The sequence below is a fragment of the Hoplias malabaricus genome, chromosome X1 (genome assembly GCF_029633855.1).
Source record: "Hoplias malabaricus isolate fHopMal1 chromosome X1, fHopMal1.hap1, whole genome shotgun sequence".
In the NCBI taxonomy this organism is placed as follows: domain Eukaryota; kingdom Metazoa; phylum Chordata; class Actinopteri; order Characiformes; family Erythrinidae; genus Hoplias; species Hoplias malabaricus.
The window spans coordinates 5,190,274-5,212,561 of record NC_089818.1 but is presented as its reverse complement, the minus strand read 5'-3'; the positions used below and the strand labels follow the sequence as shown (position 1 = coordinate 5,212,561).

The window sequence follows — 22,288 nt, the reverse complement described above, 5'->3', positions numbered from 1 at the left end:
GCCCCCCTTATCAAGTAGTGAGAACCACTCATAGGACAGAGTGTCTAACCCTATCTGAAGTGAACATGATCAAACTGTGATAGATACAAAAGCTCCCACTTTTCCCAGGAGAGGTGGGGATGGAATCTGGGCATCCAGCAGAAGGGGACGTGATTTGGAAAGCGGTGAATAGGCTCCATGGGCTGTTTAAAATACTCATCTTTCCCATTTTTGCTTTAAACATACACTGACTGCCACAACGAGCTGAGTCCAGGCAACTCCCTCATGGAAGATCATTGTTTTTGGGCCCGGCAATTAGTCCCCTGTCCGCCTGAGTGCCAATGTCACAGGGAATCATGCTTGTTTTTCCTAAGTGTGGAGCTGGTGCTGATGGCACTCATCGTGTAAAACACTCTCTCTGTCAGACGGGGTCCCTCCGGACCCTGGCTTGTGCTTTTTGGCCCTCCTAGGCCCACGTCTCTGTTAACTTTCCCAGATTGCTCTTGTATTAAGAGACGGATGACTTTGCTGTGAGTTGGGGACCCCAGTGGAACTGTTCTTGGAGTGAAGCTGAAAGCAGCAGCATGTTTTCATAACCGTTTTATATTTTGCTTCCCTCATGGGCCGAGATCGTTTGACCACACCCCCCTGCTACAGCAAGGCTGTGGAGGTCTAGTAAAGTTCTATTCAAGGCTTTTTAACAGTATTTATAAGGCAGGTATTTTGACATTTACAGCTGTGTTCAGGGCACAAGGTACAGTAGATGAGAAAAATATAGAGAATAATGTTACAGAGTCTATCTTGGTTAAATTTAGTAGTGATTAATGATATCACCTGTAGCTATTCATGATTAATCTCTTAATTGATTTTGGATTTTTTTAGTAAATTCTAGAGTATTTAGAAGCATAAAAGTAGACAAAATAAATTATATCAGATGGTGTTTATTACATTCTGATTCCATCCATTGATCCATTAAAATCAGCAGTTAAACATTTCTGTATTTCTGCTGTTTCACACTGAAATGGACACAAGCTACAGCCATTTACTCCTACATAAAGTTACAATACACCAACATTCAGAGAGACTGATGTACTGCTTCTACAGCTTTCTACAGTTACCCCTTTGAAGAATGAATGTACCTTATATCATCTGAAGATCTGAAGGGCAGATACATAGAAGAACAGGGTGCATTTTGGATGCTGTTAGCTGCCAATGGTCTAAGTAACTATCCAGTGCAACGAGATAATATCTGAGAAATGTCAACATACCATTTTCACTTGTTTTATTTATCAGCAACATTATAAAAAGTATGTACCTGGTTGACCTTGTGTTGTGTTGGTTATGAACCATCTCCAAGTTCTCATTAGTGTCAATGGCCTTAAATTCATTTTGCAATGTCTTAAATTATTTGCTGCATTCATTTCAGCAAGGTTTAAAATACATATGAAATATGACTCCACAAATTCAGATAATTTTGTTTAATATTGTAGATGGATGGTTGGTGGGAACTACTAATACAAGAATGAATGAATGAATGAATGAATGAAGGTTTTATTGGGATGGAAAAATAGAAGACTGTTGTCTCCAGCTTACCCAGGAGTAGTATGCAACCGGTGTAAGCCTGTAATTTGTAAACTGAGCTGCATTCAACTTTGATGTAAACTCATGCTACGCCTTAGAGAGGGAGACATATGTTGTACAAACAGCGGTGATCATATTCACTCCTATTGTCATATTTCACTTTCAGAATGCGGATGACTTTTTGCGATCTCAGGCAGCCCTTGGGTATGTTTTCCCTATCATTGTTGTGATACACGTCAGCGGCACATTTATATATTTGGAGCGACACACACCTGCCACATCACCGAGTGTGCCGCTCTGAAAGAGCTTGTGCGAAGCTCTTGAATTTGAATGAACTCCGTCAAATTGTCTGCAGCGAGAAGTGCTGCAGATTGTAGTGGATACAACGTGCAACCTGCTCTCACTTATCAAACCAGACAGGGTTTCTCTCCATCTCCTTCACTGGGTGGCAACTATACGGGCGGGATGGAGAAGCCCCTAGTTGCTGGCCGCAAAAACAGATGGCTAGTTGTTAAAGAGAGTCCCCAAACCCCACCCTACAAGATCCTCTAATGGGGTCACACCAGGTGCTTATCCGCACCTTCCATTTCCAGCTCACAGCACTCGGCCAACTCTCCTTCAACTGCCCTTTTGTTCTCAGCATCACTTTTTTAGCATTTAGCATTTAGCAGGGGCTTTGTGCCAGCGTAGGCAATGATCTCTGAACAATTCGTCGAGAATTATCCGCAGGCGATCGAGCGAAGAAAGGATCCTGGAAAGGGTTGGCTGCTTTGTAACATTGTCTTTTGAAGAATCCCAGTGCCCAGTCTGGTCTCTTTTGTTCTGAGCTGACGTGGTCAGCCTTGACGGTCAGACAGGCCACTGCTGCTGCTCAGCATGTGGTCCCGGCATGGTCAGAAAAGATTTCCCCTTCACACACTTCAAGCTTAACCAGAAGTGGTGATATCCCTCATCTCCAGCTGCTGGAACCCACTCAATCAAGCAGAAATTCTCCTGTCGTGTCCTTTTTTAAACCTTCTACCCTCTGAAACTCAAATATATTGTTATATTAATATGCTTTTAAAGTAAAAATATTACTTAGTGTTGCTTAAAACCCACCTGAAGCCAGAGGCAGTACCTGCTGCTGCTGTACTGCCCCCGTTTTAAGACTCCTCCAGTGCTATCCCTGGTCGTTTATACACATCTGAAAAGTGGACTGATACATGTAGAGTGAAATGTCCCAGTGCTGTTATACTCTATATCAACACACATGGAATGTCTCTTGTCCAATCAGATTACTTGTTTGGAACTGTTGTATAATAGCTAATATAACAGCAGATCACTCTGTCGTTGAGCGTAGTGTTAAAAGAACATCCTGAACAGCATGAGGTACTTATGGGCGGGGGCTGGGAGCGGGTTTACGGTTCAAAAATATTTACAGATTAAAAAGATAAACCCCTCATAATGACTCCTGCCAAATAATCAGTTAATGTGCGAGCGGGAGATGAAGCCGAGTCGCTGAGAGGATGAGCCAAGCGCTGAATTTTTCTCAGTGATCGCAAGTCGGTATAAAGAATAATCAGGGATGAGTCTGTTTGGTGGTGCCTGGTGCTGGACGCCACTGGACACTGGTTTTAGGAGATTTTCAGGCAGATTGAGTTTGTGCTGACGGCAGCTTGACCCAAGGGTAGAGCCGGGCGCTCTGTATTTAACCCAGCCAAAGCCGGCAGATTAGGCCACAACAGAGTGTCGGGGGAATCTTCTTAGCGCACCACCTGATGGGCAGGCCCTGATAATCATCTCTAAAACACAGCACTTTTCTCTGCTTTGCGAGGGGCTTGGGCGCTACATTAGCCCAGGATGGCCTCCAGCTTTAGCCCAAATCCCCGAAGAACTGTCTAAGCATGGCTGCACGCAGACAGGGCAGAGAGTTGCGCAGAATGTTTTGATTAGATTCCAAACTTCACTCGATATTTGAACTTTTTTTCACTTGCACCAGCTTCAAATCGTTGCCTGACCTTGGTTGTGTATATTTTGATATGAGATATATATACGCCTTATAACGCCATTCAGCCCTGGCATTTTCGCTGTGTAGGAACACCACACTGGTCAAACCCGGTGTGTGTTTGTGCTGATTCATCCAGTTTGTTTTGGGAATCTGATCTCATTAACAGTCGGACTCTTATCCCACAGGTGATCGAGACCATAAGCGCAGTCGACAGAGACGAGCCACCCAGTGGTCATCGCTTCTTCTTCTCGCTGACGGCCGAAGCTGCAGGGAACCTCAACTTCACCCTCCGGGATAATAAAGGTATCCAACACAGGCAACAAGATTCCCAATATACTGTATTTGAAACAGACCATCACAGATTTTTTTACAATCTGCCGTCCACTGGTGGAAGAATCAAAGGAACAGCACTCTCTCACCCTCTCTCCTCTCAGATAACACAGCATCTGTCCTGACAAAGCGCGGCGCTTTTCAGCGGCGAGAACAGGCCATGTACCGTCTGCCCGTGTTGATAGTGGACAGTGGGAGTCCAGCGCTCAGCAGCACCAATACTCTGTCTATCCGGGTGTGCGACTGCGACTCAGATGGCACTCCCCAGGCCTGTGGCACAGAGGCCTTCCTCTTGTCTGCCGGACTCAGCACCGGAGCGCTGGTGGCCATTCTTGCCTGCATCCTCACACTGCTGGGTAAGAAGAATCACCACCATCTTTACATCTATATATATATATATATAGATATATAGCTACACACATACTTGAACTTTGAATCACACTCCAGTGTTCTGTTTAGAATGCAGCCATATTGCCCACTGTACTACATCAATATTGACATCATCATCATCATCATCATCATCATCACACTACCAATGTCCTCAGAATCATATACAGCTTTCAACATCAACATCAATAGCATTAGCATCACAAGAATCATTAACATCATCATCAGCAAACATTGTTTTTTTATCTCAATGTTTTTATCTCGATAAGTTTCATCATCCTCATCATCATAATCATCATTTTCACATATTGCTATTATACTCACATCATCATCATCATCATCAACATTATCAGTAACATTGTTATCATCATCAGTATCTTCACCATTAACATGAGTATCTTTAGCGTCACAAGAATCCTCCAACAATGTCCTGACCATTATAATCATCATCATCATCACTGTCACCATCAGCAACACCATCGTAATCATTATCATCATCATTATCCTCAAACTCAGTTCTGTATCATCACCATCATCACTGTAATCACCAACTATCATCTTCAGAAATGACATCATCGCCTCCAATGTCTTTCTGCAGCCATCATCAGTGGCGCTGCCATTAAAACCATGACCTTCATTATGTCACGCCGCATTTTCTTGACGACTTCATGGGTGTGGATGAGTTTGAGCGGATTGATGCCGTACACCGGTGTGTAAATCCCCTACAGTACGTCTGAGCCCTATGTCGTCTAATTGAGCGAGACGAATAGAAAGTCAATAGCACCGTGAGGATGTTGTCTCGCTGCTTGCCTTGTTTGTTTGTCTCTTGCCTGATCATTTTCTTCATTAGGAGCTAACCGACTCCAAATGAACTTGCTGTTGTTGTTTTTGTGTGTATGAAGGAAATTAATTACAGACAGATTGGCTTGTGGGTGACAAAGCTAAGCTTGGAAATCAAATAACATTAGCTAATTATGTAATTGATTTTCAGAAAGTGAGTGCGATCCATTGCTTTCTGTGATGATTTTTTATTATTATTTTTTTTCTCATGGGATGTGGGTGAATGAAAGAGTCTGGGGATGCTCCTGTGATGGACAGTTGTGCACTGACCAGATTGCCGGCTCTTGGTTCTATGTTAGCATGGTTGATTAGCGCGCTCGTGGCTTCGTTAGTCGATTGTGCGGCGAGGGTCCCTTTTGCCGATAATGCGGAGGGTCTGATTGCGTGACTTTGGTTTGTTGGCCTGAGGACTCTGGAGAGAGAGAAACTGAATATGGCTCTGATGGATAGATTGATTTCGTGATTATAGCATTGATAGCTCCTCTCTCGCTCAGGTCTAGACCAGCCATGTGTGTATGTGTGTGTGTGTATCTGCCCACAGCGATGCTAGCTGACCTTTGTATCTCACGTCTGGCAGCAGCTCCCTTATTATTAGGACAGAGAGGATGTGTCCTGGGAGTAATGAGACAGTGGAGGTGGAACAAGCTCCATATTCTCCGGCTGTAACGTGCTGACCCCATTGGTTGTTTGGGGATATCAAACGTGAAGAGCGCTTTTTTTCAATTACGATATAAAAAGGACTGTGTTTTTCATGATTTTCAGCGACATCATTGTCTCAGGTTTATTCCCACCAATGGACCACACCCCTATGTCCCCAATAAACCCCCCACCACCACCCCCCACCCCTCCACTCCACTCTCAGTGATTCTGTCTCATTGTTTGGAGTTCCAGGCCTAAATAGTCTCTTCGAGGGGTGCAATCAGTCAACAGATTGCAGTGTGATTGCGATTTTTTTTTTTTTTTTTTTTTTTTTTTGGCTTTCACTTGGACACAGACAGAGAGACCGGAGATCTGTCGTCTGAAAGTGGGCACCCACACACACACACACACACACACACACACACACACACACACACACACACACACACACACACACACACAAAGCCTCTCCCGTTGAGAACACATTCCCTAATTAAGACTGACAGAAGCTGGCAAGAGCCTCCATCCTCTCCATCCCTTTCTTTCCAAAACGTCTCCCTCAGTCTCACACTGGCTTTCTTTCTTTTTCCTTCTGAACAGTCAGTCTGTTCTCCCATCTCTGATTCATTTCCAAAATGGTTTATCCCAATGCTCGTCCTGTGTCTTGTATGTGACCCTTCTCCAAACCCGCTATGCTATTATTGTCAACCCCCCCCCCACCCCACCCCCACCATCACAAATGTACTAAGTTCATACGTTGTCAGAGTAATGAATTGTATAGGTCAAGTGTATTTAGTTTTAATTCATTAAGCTCCAGTTAGAGATAACTGAAGGAAAATAATATTTATATCAACATTTTATCTACTGAGCAATTTCATTTTCATTCATTCAGTCCTTCACAGGGCAACACAGACACACACACATTCACTCACACACTCACACCTACGGACACTTTTGAGTCACCAATCCACCTACCAACGTGTGTTTTTGGACTGTGGGAGGAAACCGGAGCACTCGGAGGAAACCCACGCAGACACAGGGAAAGCACACCACACTCCTCACAGACAGTCACCCGGAGGAAACCTACGCAGACACAGGGAGAACACACCACACTCCTCACAGACAGTCACCCGGAGGAAACCCACGCAGACACAGGGAGAACACACCACACTCCTCACAGACAGTCACTCGGAGGAAACCCACGCAGACACAGAGAGAACACACCACACTCCTCACAGACAGTCACCCGGAGGAAACCCACGCAGACACAGGAAGAACACACCACACTCCTCACAGACAGTCACCCGGAGGAAAACCCACGCAGACACAGAGAGAACACACCACACTCCTCACAGACAGTCACCCGGAGGAAACCCACGCAGACACAGAGAGAACACACCACACTCCTCACAGACAGTCACCCGGAGGAAACCCACGCAGACACAGGAAGAACACACCACACTCCTCACAGACAGTCACCCGGAGGAAACCCACGCAGACACAGGGAGAACACACCACACTCCTCACAGACAGTCACCCAGAGGAAACCCACGCAGACACAGGAAGAACACACCACACTCCTCACAGACAGTCACCCGGAGGAAACCCACGCAGACACAGGAAGAACACACCACACTCCTCACAGACAGTCACCCGGAGGAAACCCAGACAGACACAGGGAGAACACACCACACTCCTCACAGACAGTCACCCGGAACGGGAATCGAACCCACAACCTCCAGGTCCCTGGAGCTGTGTGACTGCAACACTACCTGCTGCGCCACCGTGCCGCCCCCAACAATTTCAATATATTTCAAAAATATATCTTAATTTTCACAGAAACTTGGATGAATTACAAATAAGAAACACTCTAAATAAATAATTCTTTTCTCATTTCAAGTAAAATTAAAATGCTTTGGATTAAAATGTTAAAATCATATTATTTTTTTAAAAATATTAAAATAAAGTAAGAATTTTAGTGCCTTTTTTACCACAAGCTTCACAATGTTGACCACCCTCCTCCGCTCACTGCACAACCAGCAGCTGATTGGCTAATTTTGTAAATGGGTTAGACTTTATCTCTAAACAGAGCCTTAAGTCTCACGAGAACTTCCACTTGTATTAGTACAGTCCTCTGATACTGCAGCTTTCTTCAGGATCAGTAAAGTGTTCTTCTCTATATTTTTCTCCCAACGGTCTCCACATTATCATCCAATGAGCTATTTTTCTTGGGCCAGGACATAGGTGCCTGGAGCCTGGCCCTGTGTGGGTCACTCAGTCGAGTCACAAAACTCATCATAGTAGTCCCTCTATTATTGACCTCTGGTATAGGTACTTTCAGGTTCACTAAATGCAGGGTAGGAACAGTGTAAATGTACCTTCAGTGGTAGGTGGTCTGAAGATTGCCTCAGTCAGTAAATGTCAGTGGTTTTAAAATGCATTTGTTTACATTATAGCTACACCCAGAACCACTGGCCACTAGGAAAGTACACACCCTAGACATGTTAATAAGGTACAGTTCTGTCCCCTATCCGAAGTCCTCTTGAGGGGACCACCACAGAGAAGTGAAAGGTAGCACTTTCAAAGCATGTGCACTTTCACATGTGGGCAACATTTTTTGACGTCCCCTTAGTGTCTCACCGTATCGTTGTTATTGCTCCACCCTGGTGTCCAGCTCTGTATTAAGATCCCCAGTGCCCTTCCGCTCCTCCACGAAATCCTCACCTCCTTTAACAGCAGGATTAGCCACTGCCTCGCCTCACCTCGGCTGAGCTGCAAAGTTATTTTAGGCGAAGGAGACCCGGCCCGGGGCTGTTCACTCATGGATAGAGAAGGACGCTGAGAGTGTGTGTGTGTGTGTGTGTTTGGGGGAGTGGGGTGCTAAAGAGGATTAGCTGAGGTATACGGAGAGAACATATCTTCCTTTTTTTCTTGTTGTTTGTGAGGAATGAATTAAGGAGCACTGCACACATTGTCAGGAGATATTCATCCATGCAGCGCAACTCCAGGATGAGGCTACTACACAATAATATATATATATATAAAATAAAGAAATATTTAGAACAAAACCTTGTATTTGGTCATGTGTATCTCTTCCATTGCAATTGGGGGGAAAATCCTGATCCATTTATTGTAGGGCCTTTATGACCTCTATGACCTGGGGTCCTGAAATTCAACATATTTGGAGATACAAGGTTTTGTTCTAACAACATTAATACGTCAGTAATGTCTTCTTTTACCAGTATACACTACAAACTGTTTGTAGACACTGCTTGTGCTACAGAAAGTAACCTCCACTACTTCAATGTGTCCATTTAGGACACACATCTTGTATAAACCGACATGCTTCTAAAGTGTTGGCCAGAGGAGTGTAAAACAGCTCAGTGTTGGGCCGTGGAGCAGTGGAACTGTGTTCTCTGGAATGACCCTCCTCTCATAGGATTCCCTGTAACACTATTAACATTTCCCAACAAGGCCCTTTGATTCAGTTTATTACCTTCTAATTAATTAGTTAATAATTGATTGTGTAATTAAGCTGCAGTGTTGACGTTATCCCAACACATGAAATATGGAATTCAGTACTTTAAAATGGTTTTGTTTTGTCTTATGCATGACTTTTCAGGTTTAATCTCACATCTGAGTTTGTTACATTGTAATTACACCACTCTGAACATAATGAATGTGTAACGCTCGGGTCTTGCTGGGTCTGTTTACATGGTGCTCTGATTCAGACATGGTTGATAACATAATTAAGCTTTAGTATTCACAGCAGAGTCATGGCAGGTCCCTAAGCCTCCTCACTTCCACATTAAAGCAGCCACATTTGAAATCTCGGGTCGCTCTTTGCATTGAGTCTGAGTTTCAGGATGAATGGATTCAAATGCTACAGATTAATTAGGCTATTAATTATGTAATTAGAAGCTAATAAAGTGAACTGAAGGCTCAACACTCATCTGCGAAACAATGAAGCTTTCGCTGGAACCTGTAATGTATCGAGCTGTATATTGTGTGATATATTGACGTGATATTATAGATTAATTACACTATCAATTATGTAATTACAAGGTGATAAATTTAACAGAAAGATGAAAGCTCCTCTGTAAAATAAACAGCTCTGACTCTTGTGAACTGTGTATCTCTTTTAATTACTAATAATGTTAGAATATATTTTAATAATAATATATACACTAAATAGTATTTAATATAGTATTCCAAACAACGCAGCATTCAACAGTCTGCTTTGTGTTATCTTTTAGAAGAAGATGAAACACCGTTATTGATCCCATAAGTGGTGCTGCTTCTCCACATTAGACCCATCCATAGCAGTGAACACACACTAGTGAGCAATTCTTGATGCACACTAGGGGCAGTGAACACACACACAACCAGAGCAGGACACTGCCGGTAAATTTTGCTACAAATATTGTAATTACAATGTAATAAACGGGGCAGCTGTGGCCGTGGAGCAGTTTAGGGGTTATGTGCCTTGCTCAAGGGCACTTCAGCCATGAATGAATTTTCTCTTGCCAGTCTCGGGAATTGAACCAGCACCCCTCCGGCCTCAAGCTCGCTTCTCTAACCTCAAGGCCACAGCTGCCCCCTTTAATTACATTGTAATCACAGAATTTATATGTAGCATTTAAGACGTGCCTTGTATCTCTGTATAATGCCACAAACAATGCAGAGTTTATCAGTCAGTTTTGCTTTGTATATGTTTTAATTCTATATGTTCTTTCAATTGAATGTATTACATTGTTATTACACAATTTAGCATTTAGTCATGCCAGGTCTTCCTAAAGCAGGGTTCAACAGTCCATACTGTTTGGTAGATGATTGTGTAGATGATTAGTCTTCTGATTTAATTATGGAAATACAATGTTTATAATAATAAAGAATATATTTTGAAGTAATGATGGTATTTAAAAGTAATGGTGAGTTCTAATTTGCTTTGAAGATAAGCATGGTGCCCTCTTTATTACATTGTACTTACATAAATTTAGAATGTAAATGGTCGGTAGCATTCCAGTTAATCCAGGTCAGTCTGTATAGTTCAGCAGTCAGTATTGATTTTTAGATGAGTATTGATTCGTCAATTTAATGAATTATGTTGTAATTACACCATTTATAACACAGGTGAATTAACAAGTCAAATTTAATCACACATCTATATGACGTTCCAAACAGGCCAGAGGTCAAGAGTTTAAACCTATCGGTTAGTTTAGTTTTATTTCCAGATGCATTTTTGCCAGTGTTGCAGCGAGGTCATCTCAAAATATTCCAACCTTTATCTCCACATAATGATATCTTCTGTGGCAGATGTTTTTTGGCTTCGTCTCAGGGAGTCTTCCTTTCCCTCATTACTCCACAGCCTAAGGTGGAGGAACAGAGAGGTCAGCCAAGCCCGGGGCTCTCTGGGACAATCCAGACCACAGGGTCGCATGAGCATCAGAATCTGAGCCCATCAAACAGCTGGGGACCCCTATCTTCCAGAGATTCAATTTAAACAGTAGCTTGAACCCTTAATCCTGTATTGATAGTGCTGTATATATACATTCTTAACATTATACACAGCAAATACAATGCCTCATAAGACATGGGATAAACATATGTAGTTGCTTACTTGTATTTACATGGAAGCACTGAAAAATGAAAAATATGTGTACAACTTTTTAATGCATTAATGCAGTAAAATATCTACAAGGACAGTGTAAAACATGAGGATACGAAATCTTAAAACGAGGTGTCGTATTAAGTCTTATGAATGTATTTTTTTATATCTTATATATAGAGGATTCCAGCCTGGTCTCAAGGTCAATTTTTAGGTCAAGGTCAATTCTGACAAAACAAACATTCCCAGAGTTTCAACTATGTATCTGAAATATATTCTACCTTTTTTTGCTGATGCCTACCCAGCTTTAAAAAACAAACAAGCAAAAAAAAAAAAAACCTTAACCATGACCCAGACCATAACCCTAACCCTTTATCCTACCTCTAACCCAAACCTTAACCCTAACCTCCAGAAGGCTAGGAAAGGTTTTCTGCCATGTAGTGTACTTCCACATCAGTTAACAGCACTGTTTCTATAGCATTTCTTCATCAAGGCTATAGCAGAGTTTTTTTTTTTTTTTTAATTATTGGAGATTGGCGGCACGGTGGTGCAGCAGGTAGTGTGTCGCAGTCACACAGCTCCAGGGGCCTGGAGGTTGTGGGTTTGGTTCCCGCTCCAGGTGACTGTCTGTGAGGAGTGTGGTGTGTTCTCCCTGTGTCTGCATGGGTTTCCGCCGGGTGCTCCGGTTTCCTCCCACAGTCCAAAAAACACACGTTGGTAGGTGGAATGGTGACTCAAAAGTGTCAGTAGGTGTGAGTGTGTGTGTGTGTGTGTGTGTGTGTGTGTGTCTGTGTTGCCCTGTGAAGGACTGGCGCCCCCTCCAGGGTGTATTCCCGCCTTGCGCCCAATGATTCCAGGTAGGCTCTGGACCCACCGCGGCCCTGAACTGGATAAGGGTTACAGATGATGAATGAATGAATGAATATTGGAGATTTTTCTGGATTTAAAATGAGTGTTACCAACACGTTCTATAATAAGTTTTCCCCAAGAACGTAACTCCTTGAGATAGAAAGCAGTTCAAATCTTGCCAAAGAGCAATTGACAAAGGACCTATTTTGGGAATAAAGCCAGAGCCCCTGTATTTCATCTTCTTTCGGTTAGTGCCTTGGGCAAGAAACTGTCAAATCCTGATTTAGTCAAAACCATATCAAATCAAAGAAGGTACTTTGATGAACCTGAAGCTCACGCTGAAGCTAAATGTGCTCGGAATATTTGGTCAACCAAAAAAGGCACAACAACCAAAAAAAATCTCTTTCTAACTTTTTACAGGCTGCGTACAAGGGAAGACAATTGATGGGGACGTCCTGCTGAGCCCCTCTGTTTGATGGCCATGCTGTTTGAGGGGGACTCTGACAATGCATGTGTTCAATCAGACAATCTGTCTCTAATCCCATTGAGCAGATATATAGAGAGAAGATGGTGATGCCTGGGAACATCTCTCTGCATGTAGGGGAGCAAGTAGGGTTCTCCTCCGAGCATGTTGAACAGAAACGTGGGTAAACAAAGGGAAGGTGTAACAAGAAAGCTGAACAGAGGGCAAGTAAATTCACAGTTGATTCAGTTGACAGGATTCAGACCTTACTCAGCTGACCAATTAGAGGCTCAGTAAAGTGACCATTCATGCTAGTCAGGTATGGCTGGTGTCTGACCAGTTGGATCTGCCTCTTTATACAAAACAGAAGTTGAAATTACGTGACCAAACATATCACAAGGTTGACTGGTCTGACTGATCTTGTTAGGTTCCTTGGGCCAACAATCTAAAGCTATTTTTGAGCTTTGCTTGCAGTGAACTCATCCTTATGAAGATCCAGCGCTCACTTGCCTCCTTCGCAGTAAACGGCAATTTATTTTAGCAGATAATGCAGTAGCCGTGGAAGGCCGGTGGCAGACGGGTGCTGTAAACTACAGCCGGCTCTAGTGCGGTCGTATAAACGTCCAGCAGACAGAGAAGATCTCCGGCTGCATCTCCATTAGCAGCTGCTGCCCTGGGGTTATTGTGGCGAGCGCTAAAGCTCAGCCAGACACAGGGAGAGTGGCAGTGCATAATCTAGCCGGCGATGGCTCATTTTTACGAGGTCGATGAGGACGAGCCCCCCGCAAAAAATATATTCCACTTGTTGTTTAATTGATTCTGGATGATGGATTGTTTTCTCAATCCAATTACAGCAAATTGGGGATAATGTTAAATTGATCCACCGCTCGCCGCCGAACATCCATCTTGTGTCACCGCAGCAGCAAAGCAAGCAAGCTGAATCACGTCTTTAAGTGGGAACGGTCAGTAACTGTACAGTCCGGCAAGACAGTCTATATAACACTCACCATAATCGCCACAGCCCTCCGCGCCCCCGGAGACTCTGTGCGTTTGGTAAATGGCAAGAGTGGATATTTATTCTTTGTTTTTTTCCCTCCCCAGACTGTTTTAGTGGAGTGAAGTAATGCACATTGATGGGGTGCAAGCTTGCATTCCCTTAACGACTTACGGAAAGAGGCAGGGTTATGTTTCGAGGAAAGTCCTTTTTTTTATTTTTTAAACTTATCTTTTACTGTAAGGGAGTGTCTTTTTTTCTTCTTGCTGTGCTCAGAAATGTAATGTCATCTTCCTTTATCTGTGGACTTGATGATGACAGAATAATGAAATTATTTAAAGAGGACATATTATGAAAGGTTATTTGTTCAGGGCACTGTGAAATAAGACCACCCAGCCATTGCCCAAGTCAAGAATCAAGAATCAATGAGCCGTTCTGATTCAGCAGCACATCCTGGGTCAAGTGCATGCCCCCATCTGATCAACCACAGAGCTGGACCTACATTCATGTGAGCAGACTCAAGGGTTAAACAGTCATAGTCAAAGAGAACAGAGACAGACAGATGTTCGAAAACTAAAGTCAGAAGTGATAAAAATAAAAAAGAGAAATCAGGCAAAACGACTAAAACAAAAGCTGAAAGGGAAGAACCGAGCTAAACAGAATGTTGCACAAGCTGTATGTGAGCTGTGTGGCTTGTTATCTTTTTAAAGAACAGGGATGTTTAGACAGGGTGGGATAGCAGCTGTGGTGTTTGATCCTTGTGGTATTTTGACCAAAGCAGGTCAAAGACATTTCACTAAGTTTCCACTTGTGAAAAAGGAGAGAATATGTCACCTTTAACGTTCCAAAAGGGGTCTGAACTGTGATTGAATTGTGCTCACATTAATATTACATCATACAGTGTTCCCTTCCAAGTGTGTTGTGCTCCAATGATATATGATAATCATAAAGATACTCGCAATTATACAATGAAGTGTGTCTTCCCATCTGTGGCAGTGAACAAACACACACCAAGAGCGGTGGGTAGCCATCTCCGACGTTGTGGGTTTGTGGGAATAGAACCAATGACCTTTCAGACCTAAGTCCTCTTCTCTAACCATTAGGCCACAGCTCCCCACATGATTCATACATCTGAGAGGAGCATGTGCCCCCTTCCCCTCCAGCTTAATGGAACTGGGGGAGTTCTAGCTAACGATACTCTCAAGAAATATCTTAATGTGGGGTCAGGGTTTCGATCTTAGCCCATGCTCCAGTGTGGGAAGGTGATGAGTGTGTGTGTGTGTGTGTGTGTGTGTGTGTTCACGCACAGCATCCCCAGGCCTCTCTCAGCTCTCTAAGCCTGTCTGGCCCTGGGAGTCTACACCATGCCTAAGGATGAAGTATGAGTGTGTGGCACCATATTTCACACTCTCCATGGCAGGCCGATGGACGGATCATTAGATGTTTACTCCCTTTCCCACACACACACACACACACACACACACACACACACACACACACACACACACTCACATAAAACCTCCCCCTCTCTCAACTGTCTCTCTTTCTAGCTTTCCTCATCTCTCTCTCTCTCTCTCTCTCTCTCTCTCTCTCTCTCTCTCTCTCTCTCTCTCTCTCTCTCATCCCAGGATGTGCCGCAGCCATGCAGCTGTCCTCCCTGTGCTCTGTCCCTTGTCCTGGGACAGAAATCCTTTCATACATTTAACCAGTTCTTCGGCACAAGTGTTGTTTCTGAACTGACATATTTTCCCCATGTGTAGAAAAAAAAAATACAAAAACGGCTAGATGTAATCTGTGCGAGAAGAAATATATAAAAACGGCCACTGTTGTAGTCATCCCCTACAATCTGAAATGAACATCCAGTTTAGTAAAGCTAAACTGGCAATGTGCTAAACTTGCAATGAAATCGAGGAGCCAAGACTGTGCTTCTGAAGATAACCATTGGCTCATGAGCTGCTGATCACTCTTCTGCTATTGACTGTCTGTAGAAACATCTGTTTCCATTAGGGCATATTTCATGCTCATTTTATGCAAATGACTTTACAGATGACTGGGTCATGACCCCTGCACATGTCCTCGTTTCAATGCGCTGAAGCTGATTCATGAGTTTCACTCAAATCCGGATCTAATCACTGGCTCGTTTGGAGGTTATTTGTAATATCAACTATAATTTGCATCCACTACACAAGCTCCTGTACACTAAGTTTTACTAACAGTGCTTGTCCACTTTCTTGCATTTTCATTGGTTAAATTTGGGCCCTAGTACTTGAAACGGTGGAGTAGACACTAAACCATGACGTGTAAACTTTGTAGAATACTGATTGGCCAGAGAGGCTTGTCAATCACACCACACAAAGTAGCCATCTGTGTAGTATCCAACCTAGAGTAGCATTCACATTTGTTTAGATCTGACTCAACGGCAGCTCTTAAAATGACACTGTTGTCTTCTAAAAAAGGCTTACATGCCCTTGGTTTTCGAGCTGGAGGGTGCCACAAAGAACAAACAAAACTCTACTGATCTGAAGTGATGCACAGAGCTGTGTTGGGTCCCAAACAACACCAACAACAGGACCACACAAGGAAACAATTCTTAATGTTACCACCGTTGAGAATAACCATTGGAGAATAAGAGTTTTGCAGCATCACTGACAATTTTTGGAGGGGCTAGGGAGTGAATATGCTAATGCTCTAGCTTCCAGGGACCAAGCACCAAAAAGCAAGTAGAATAGAGTCAGGTAGAGTAAGTTGGAAGTAGAAAATGTGTCAACTTTGGTAGGGATTGTGACACAGGGGCGAATGGGAGAGGGTTAAGACTGGTGTTTCATGATGGACAGGTGTCTGTGAAATACACAGATTTGAATATAGATTCACAAACTATGTATAAGTTGTGGAATATTCCCATTGAAACCAGGCTACAATTTCAGGAAACCAAATACAACCTGCAATCGTTTCTAAATTCCCCACATATTTAGGTGCCACACTCCCACATTTTTTTGGGCGATCCCAGTTCAAACAAGGGACCCTAGCTGATAAACTGCACATTTAAAACCTGGAACAAAATGCTTAGCACATCTGGTCCTGAGGATTTTCACAAGAGCCAAGCCCATCATTTAGTGATCCTCTGTTGTTTGTGTTTTACTGCATCACTCGTACACAGACAACCACATCAAAACAGTGAAATATACCAACATATATTTACCTCCTCTTTCTCCATTGCCTTGCACTGTATTAACAGAGCTTCTCTATGGTCCTGTTTATAGCGAGGGGATATTTGCATGAGCTGCTGTTTATCATTGGGATCGTGTGTGTGACCCGCGCTTTCGGGGGATGGGTGCTGTGTTTTTTGACTGATGTATAATCCTGCCTTATTTTTGCAGATACAGTAGGCATATGCCGGACTCATAAAACAGGATTTAGTGCTGGGCAGCGCGGCTAAGCCATCCGTGGGAGAGTGGGGGGTTGGGGTGGAGGCAGGGTGACCGCTGGAGCTTCGTATTTACAGCACATTTCCGCCTCTAAATCTCAGCGTCTGTGTGTGTGTGTGTGTGCCTCTGCCAATTTAACTACACACAAGCATGACAGCGCAGAGAGTGAGGAGACACAAGAACCTCCATAGGCTTAAATCTCTGCAAGACTTTTACTGCAAAGGAAGGGATCCAAAGTGTTTGATTGTTTCTTTGTGTGTGTGTGTGTGTGTGTGTGTGTGTGTGTGTGTGTGTGTGTGTGTGTGTGTGAATGTGTGAGCGCATGTAGCCTAGATATTCAGCACATCATGGAGACCAAAATAATGTCCCCATGACGTAGTTCATGATATTTTAAAGTAAGCATGTGTTAAGGTTAGGATTAGGGTACTTAGTTATTGTCAAGGTCAGCGTAAGTCTCCACAGAGTGAATGGAAGTCTATGTAACCTTCCTTTAAGCCGTGATCTGTGTGTTTGTATGTTACAGGCATATATCACATTGTGGAGACCCCAATCAGTTTACACACTTACATTGTGGGGACCTGTCTTCCTTGTGAGGACCAAGAAAATATTAAAATTACATGATGAAGACGTTTTAAGATTGAGATCAAGGTTAGGGATAGGGTTAAGCTAGTAGTTCTTATGGATAAATTAATGGTAAGAGTCACAAAATGAATGGAACTCTATTTAACATCCCAGAACCAAGAGTATGTGTGTGTGTGTGTGTAGTGTAGTGTAACATTTAATGAAATATTAGTATGGAATAGACTAGAGTATTTGCTCTAGATAACAAACACTACTTCAGCTTATTATAGAATGGTGGTCTATAACTCTTGAGAATGCTTGGCCTTGGTCATGGTGACCTTAGGCAGCTCCTCCAGTTCTATTGTCAGTTTTGCTCCATGATTCTTTATAGAGACTGAATATCCATAGACTGAATGTGTTCCAGTGGCGGAAGCTGGTCTTTCAAGGACGGGAAGCTCAATTTCGGCCATATCATAAAATGTGTCGGTTTATTTATACGTGAATCCTACCCTCCGTTCCTTTTTAAGAAAATGATCTGTGACCCTGTCGTACCAACAAGGCGTCTTTTCCAGGGACTTGACTAGTGTCCTCTCAATGGCCAGCAGAGCTAGGCTGCTTAAACGGCCTTGGCCCATGTGAAGTGTGTCCGCCTGTGCTCCCACGGATCTTTACACCAAAGGATCGCTGATTCCCTCACTTCACTGTCAATCAAAAAGGGATTCAGCCTCAGACAGATCATCCAATCATCATGCAGAAACTGAGCGTCCGGGCCAGCCGAGGCCAGCCCACTGCCCCATAGACCCCTAGAGACGCTGAGCGTCCGATGGGCGGGACAAAGCCCAGCATTTATCCAATGACTCGCCTCGTTTCCCTGCATTTCGCTGCTTCGCTATTGAACTCTGTGAACGCTCAGCGTCCGCACTGTTTAAAGCACTGTGAAGCTGCGGGAATGACTGAGAGGAAAGCCGCGTCTTTACCAGTGATAAGAATCTGATTTTGAACAAAAGTTGAGCGCGTTGTAGTGCATATTTATTCAATGACATGTACGCACAACAGTAAATATTTGATCACTTATTTTTTGACATTTTAGCGGAAGCTGAGCTTCCCTTGCAGTCTTAGAGCAATCGCCTCTGCTGTGTTCATAGTGGGTGCACTTTACAGTAGATGAATTTTCAGAGGAGAGTCTAAATATTCAGAGCACTCTCAACACACATTTAACCCCGCGTTGTGATTGGGACGTTTTAATTTCAAATATTTAAGGTGGCTTGCTTAAGGCCGTTAAGCCAAATATACCCAGTGGATTAGCAAATAGCTGCTTTAAGCAAACAAAGCCTTTACAGGGATGTTTTTCTTCTTTAGTGTGTGTGTGTGTGTGTGTGTGTGCACTGGGATAGTTCACGGTAGTAGATCGTAATTGACTAAAGCATATATTACGGTGATTAAATCAGCTGAACTCCTTAACTGGTTCTGTCCCTGCAAACCCTGTGATAAACCACCTTTCCCTCCCGAGCTGTCAGCCCTGCTGCGAAAGGCGCTCCAGGCCAAGCTGATGAATATATTGATAAAGCTAATGTACCTGATCTGGCTTAATTGAACTGAAGATAACAGCAGTTATCTTATAGGCGCTCCACAGCATTGTAGCCTAGAAATAACAGAAATAATCTCAGGTGCATTACCCAAAGAGAGAGTATTTTGGAGCCGTGTCATAAATACGGTGGTGATACTGTCTTCCTGTTCTCACTGATTTTGGACTCCATCCTAGCTTTAATTCCGAGCTGTAAATAAGGCACAGTTTCTGGGGTGAGGCTTGGGTTAGGGTTAGAACAATGGGAGTCAATAAGTCACAGACTGAGTAAAAGACTGAGGCTATCACATACGGTGGGTGTTAGTCGGTAATTCAGTCCGTCACAGTGTTGATGCCAAAAACAATGGCAAAAATTGCATGTGGCCCAGAACAAAATAAAAATAATCATTTGAAGAAACACAAACTATGATAATGATTTGCGCTTTTTTCAGCAAATAAAAAATACATGAAAAAGTGAAAGAATGGTAAAGTAGTCATTATTTTAGTTAGAAAGACACAAAATTGTCAGAAAATATGTACAGAAAAACACTTTGTGTAACGTTGTCAGGGCCAAGAGTGCCAATGTACGGGCTTAGCTCAGGGGCTCCAAATAATTAAGGGCCTCAGATTGGCTGTTTTTTTTATTTATGGTGAAGCTTCAGGTGTATCAACCAATGATTTTGTAAATCATTTACACGTCACTCATGTTTCTGACAGTTGATTGACCAGATTAACTCTGATAGGTGTAATATGATTGGTGGCTTTATGCTACGCAACGTGACTATTATAGTTAGGGTGTTATTAAAATGTCTGGGGCTAGAAATTACAAGAGTGGGGTGTGTCGCTACCCGATTCACGCAACTTCTCCGATTTGGACGGTGCATGCGCTGACCTTCAGGCGTATAGCTTATAGCATCTTCAAGAGTGTGTAACTTTAAACACGCATGAACATGAGTTAGACTCTTCTCACTATCCTTTACAGCTTTAAACACCTGGAGAACCTGCAAAGTGTGTTTATTTACAACTTACAATATCCGTGTTGAGGTAGTCTTCTGTTTAAACAAAACATGACCACTAACGATGTGGAACACACATGGCGTACAACAAAAGAGGGCCGTTTCTCTATGAGTCTCTATGGAGCTATGAGTAAAGTGTACACAAGAATGGTGTTCTGTGCATGTGCTGTTCACCGGGCAGCGGCGCAAATCTGATAGCGACATCGTGCAAAAGAGAAAAGCCTAAAGTCAAAAAGGAAACAAGAGGACAGAAGCTGATGAAAAAAACAAAAAAACTAAATAACAGGGGTGGGTGGGGGTGGGTGTTTAGCCCCTGGGCCCACAGGCAGGTTAAATCGCCTCTGGTCAGGGCGACGAGAGCGGAATTATGAAGAGTAGTCGACTCTCAAAGAATGTTTTATTTGAGCACTTAGGAGCACCTTTTTCTCAACTCAAACTCGCTTTGAGGTGCTCTTTAACCTTCAAATATCAATGTTGATTAAATGCAGAATGTTTTTAAGGGAATAATGTGCATATTCCTTCCGTATTTTTGGGGATTCATTCATTCATTCATTCATTCATTCTCTGTAACCGCATATCCAGTTCAGGGTGTGTTCAATTTGATGTGTTTTCCCTGTGTCCGCATGGGTTTACTCCAGGTGCTCCAGTTTTCTCCCACGCCCCAAAAACACACATTGGTAGGTGGATTGGTGAGTAAAAAGTGTCCGTAGGTGTGAGTGTGTGAGTGAATGTGTGAGTGTGTGTTGCCCTGTGAAGGACTGGTGCTCCCTCCAGGGTGTGTTTCCGCCTTGCGCCTATTGATTGCGGGTAGGCTCCGGACTCTCCACGACCCTGAACTGGATAAGCTGTTACAGACAATGAATGAATGAATGAATGAATGAATGACTCTAAAATAGTAAAACCTTACCGCAACATACCTACACTAGGCTAAAACTAAAAATAATTAAATGACTAAAATGCAGTTACTCCGGTCCGTCAGAGACTCAGTAGGAGATGGACACTATCATATGAAGTGGATGTCAGTCAGTGTCACAGTCTGCTCGTTGCATGAATATTTCATTTAGAACTGACCAATCAAAATGGTTCAAAATGAGCTAAAGCAGACACTAACAATGCTTTAATATTGTTTTGTCACAGTGTTGGTGTTGTTGATCGTGACGGTACGAAGGCGAAAGAAGGAGCCACTGATCCTGGATGAAGATCGTGACGTCCGGGAGAACATTGTACGCTATGATGATGAGGGCGGCGGGGAGGAGGACACGGAGGCCTTTGACATGGTCGCCTTGCGCAACCTGAATGTGGCCCGGGACAGCAAGACCCGGCGGGACGTGACCCCAGAGGTGCCCACGCTCTACTGCTCCCGCCCACCTCCCTACAAGATTACACCAGACAACGGCATCTTCCGGGACTTTATATGGGACCGACTGAAGGACGCAGACGTAGACCCTTCAGCACCGCCTTACGACTCCCTGCAAACATACGCCTTCGAGGGCAGCGGCTCAGTGGCCGAGTCCCTGAGTTCCCTGGAGTCGCTCAGCACAGACTCGGAGCAGAGCTATGACTACCTCAGCGACTGGGGGCCAAGGTTTAAGAAGCTTGCTGATCTTTATGGGCATAGCGACAGCAGCAATATCTTCTCCTCCTAGCCACGGATTTCCAGTTCAAGGTTGGGTCAATCAAGGATGTAACGGAAGAGAACAATTGTCAAGACTCTTTTTGAAGAGATGTGTGGGAGGGAGGACAAAAAAGGACCATTCTCTAGGTCTGGGAGAGGATTTCCCAGCATAGGTTCTCAACAAAAAATAAAAACAAGACTATGGTCTAGTGTGATAAGATTCTCCAAGGACAAGCTGTGGATTCTTACGCCCTACAGTGCATTTCAAGCTGAAGAACATCATATGATGCCAAGCCTGGCCTTGGGATGTGGTCAAAACCACTAAAGAAAGAGTCTTACAGACGAGTGTCAAGCTGCCGTCACCGTGCAAGGGTGCTACTCTGGTATCTTGCAGAGACATTGGAAGGCGCTTCATCTCCATGGTGATGGTGATAAATCAAAACAGCCATT

General features: G+C 43.5%; 1 protein-coding gene across 3 annotated transcripts in view; it reads left to right on the top strand.

Moving 5' to 3' along the window:
- Nucleotides 1-21,869, top strand: part of LOC136675424 (cadherin-7-like) — a 71,313-nt gene extending 49,444 nt beyond the window's left edge. For all 3 annotated transcript variants that reach the window (XM_066651968.1, XM_066651970.1, XM_066651969.1), the window contains 3 exons: nt 3,733-3,850; nt 3,982-4,233; nt 21,361-21,869. In XM_066651968.1, coding sequence (XP_066508065.1) covers nt 3,733-3,850; nt 3,982-4,233; nt 21,361-21,869 — 879 coding nt within the window. The remainder of the gene's footprint in view (nt 1-3,732; nt 3,851-3,981; nt 4,234-21,360) is intronic.
- Nucleotides 21,870-22,288: the final 419 nt, after the last annotated feature.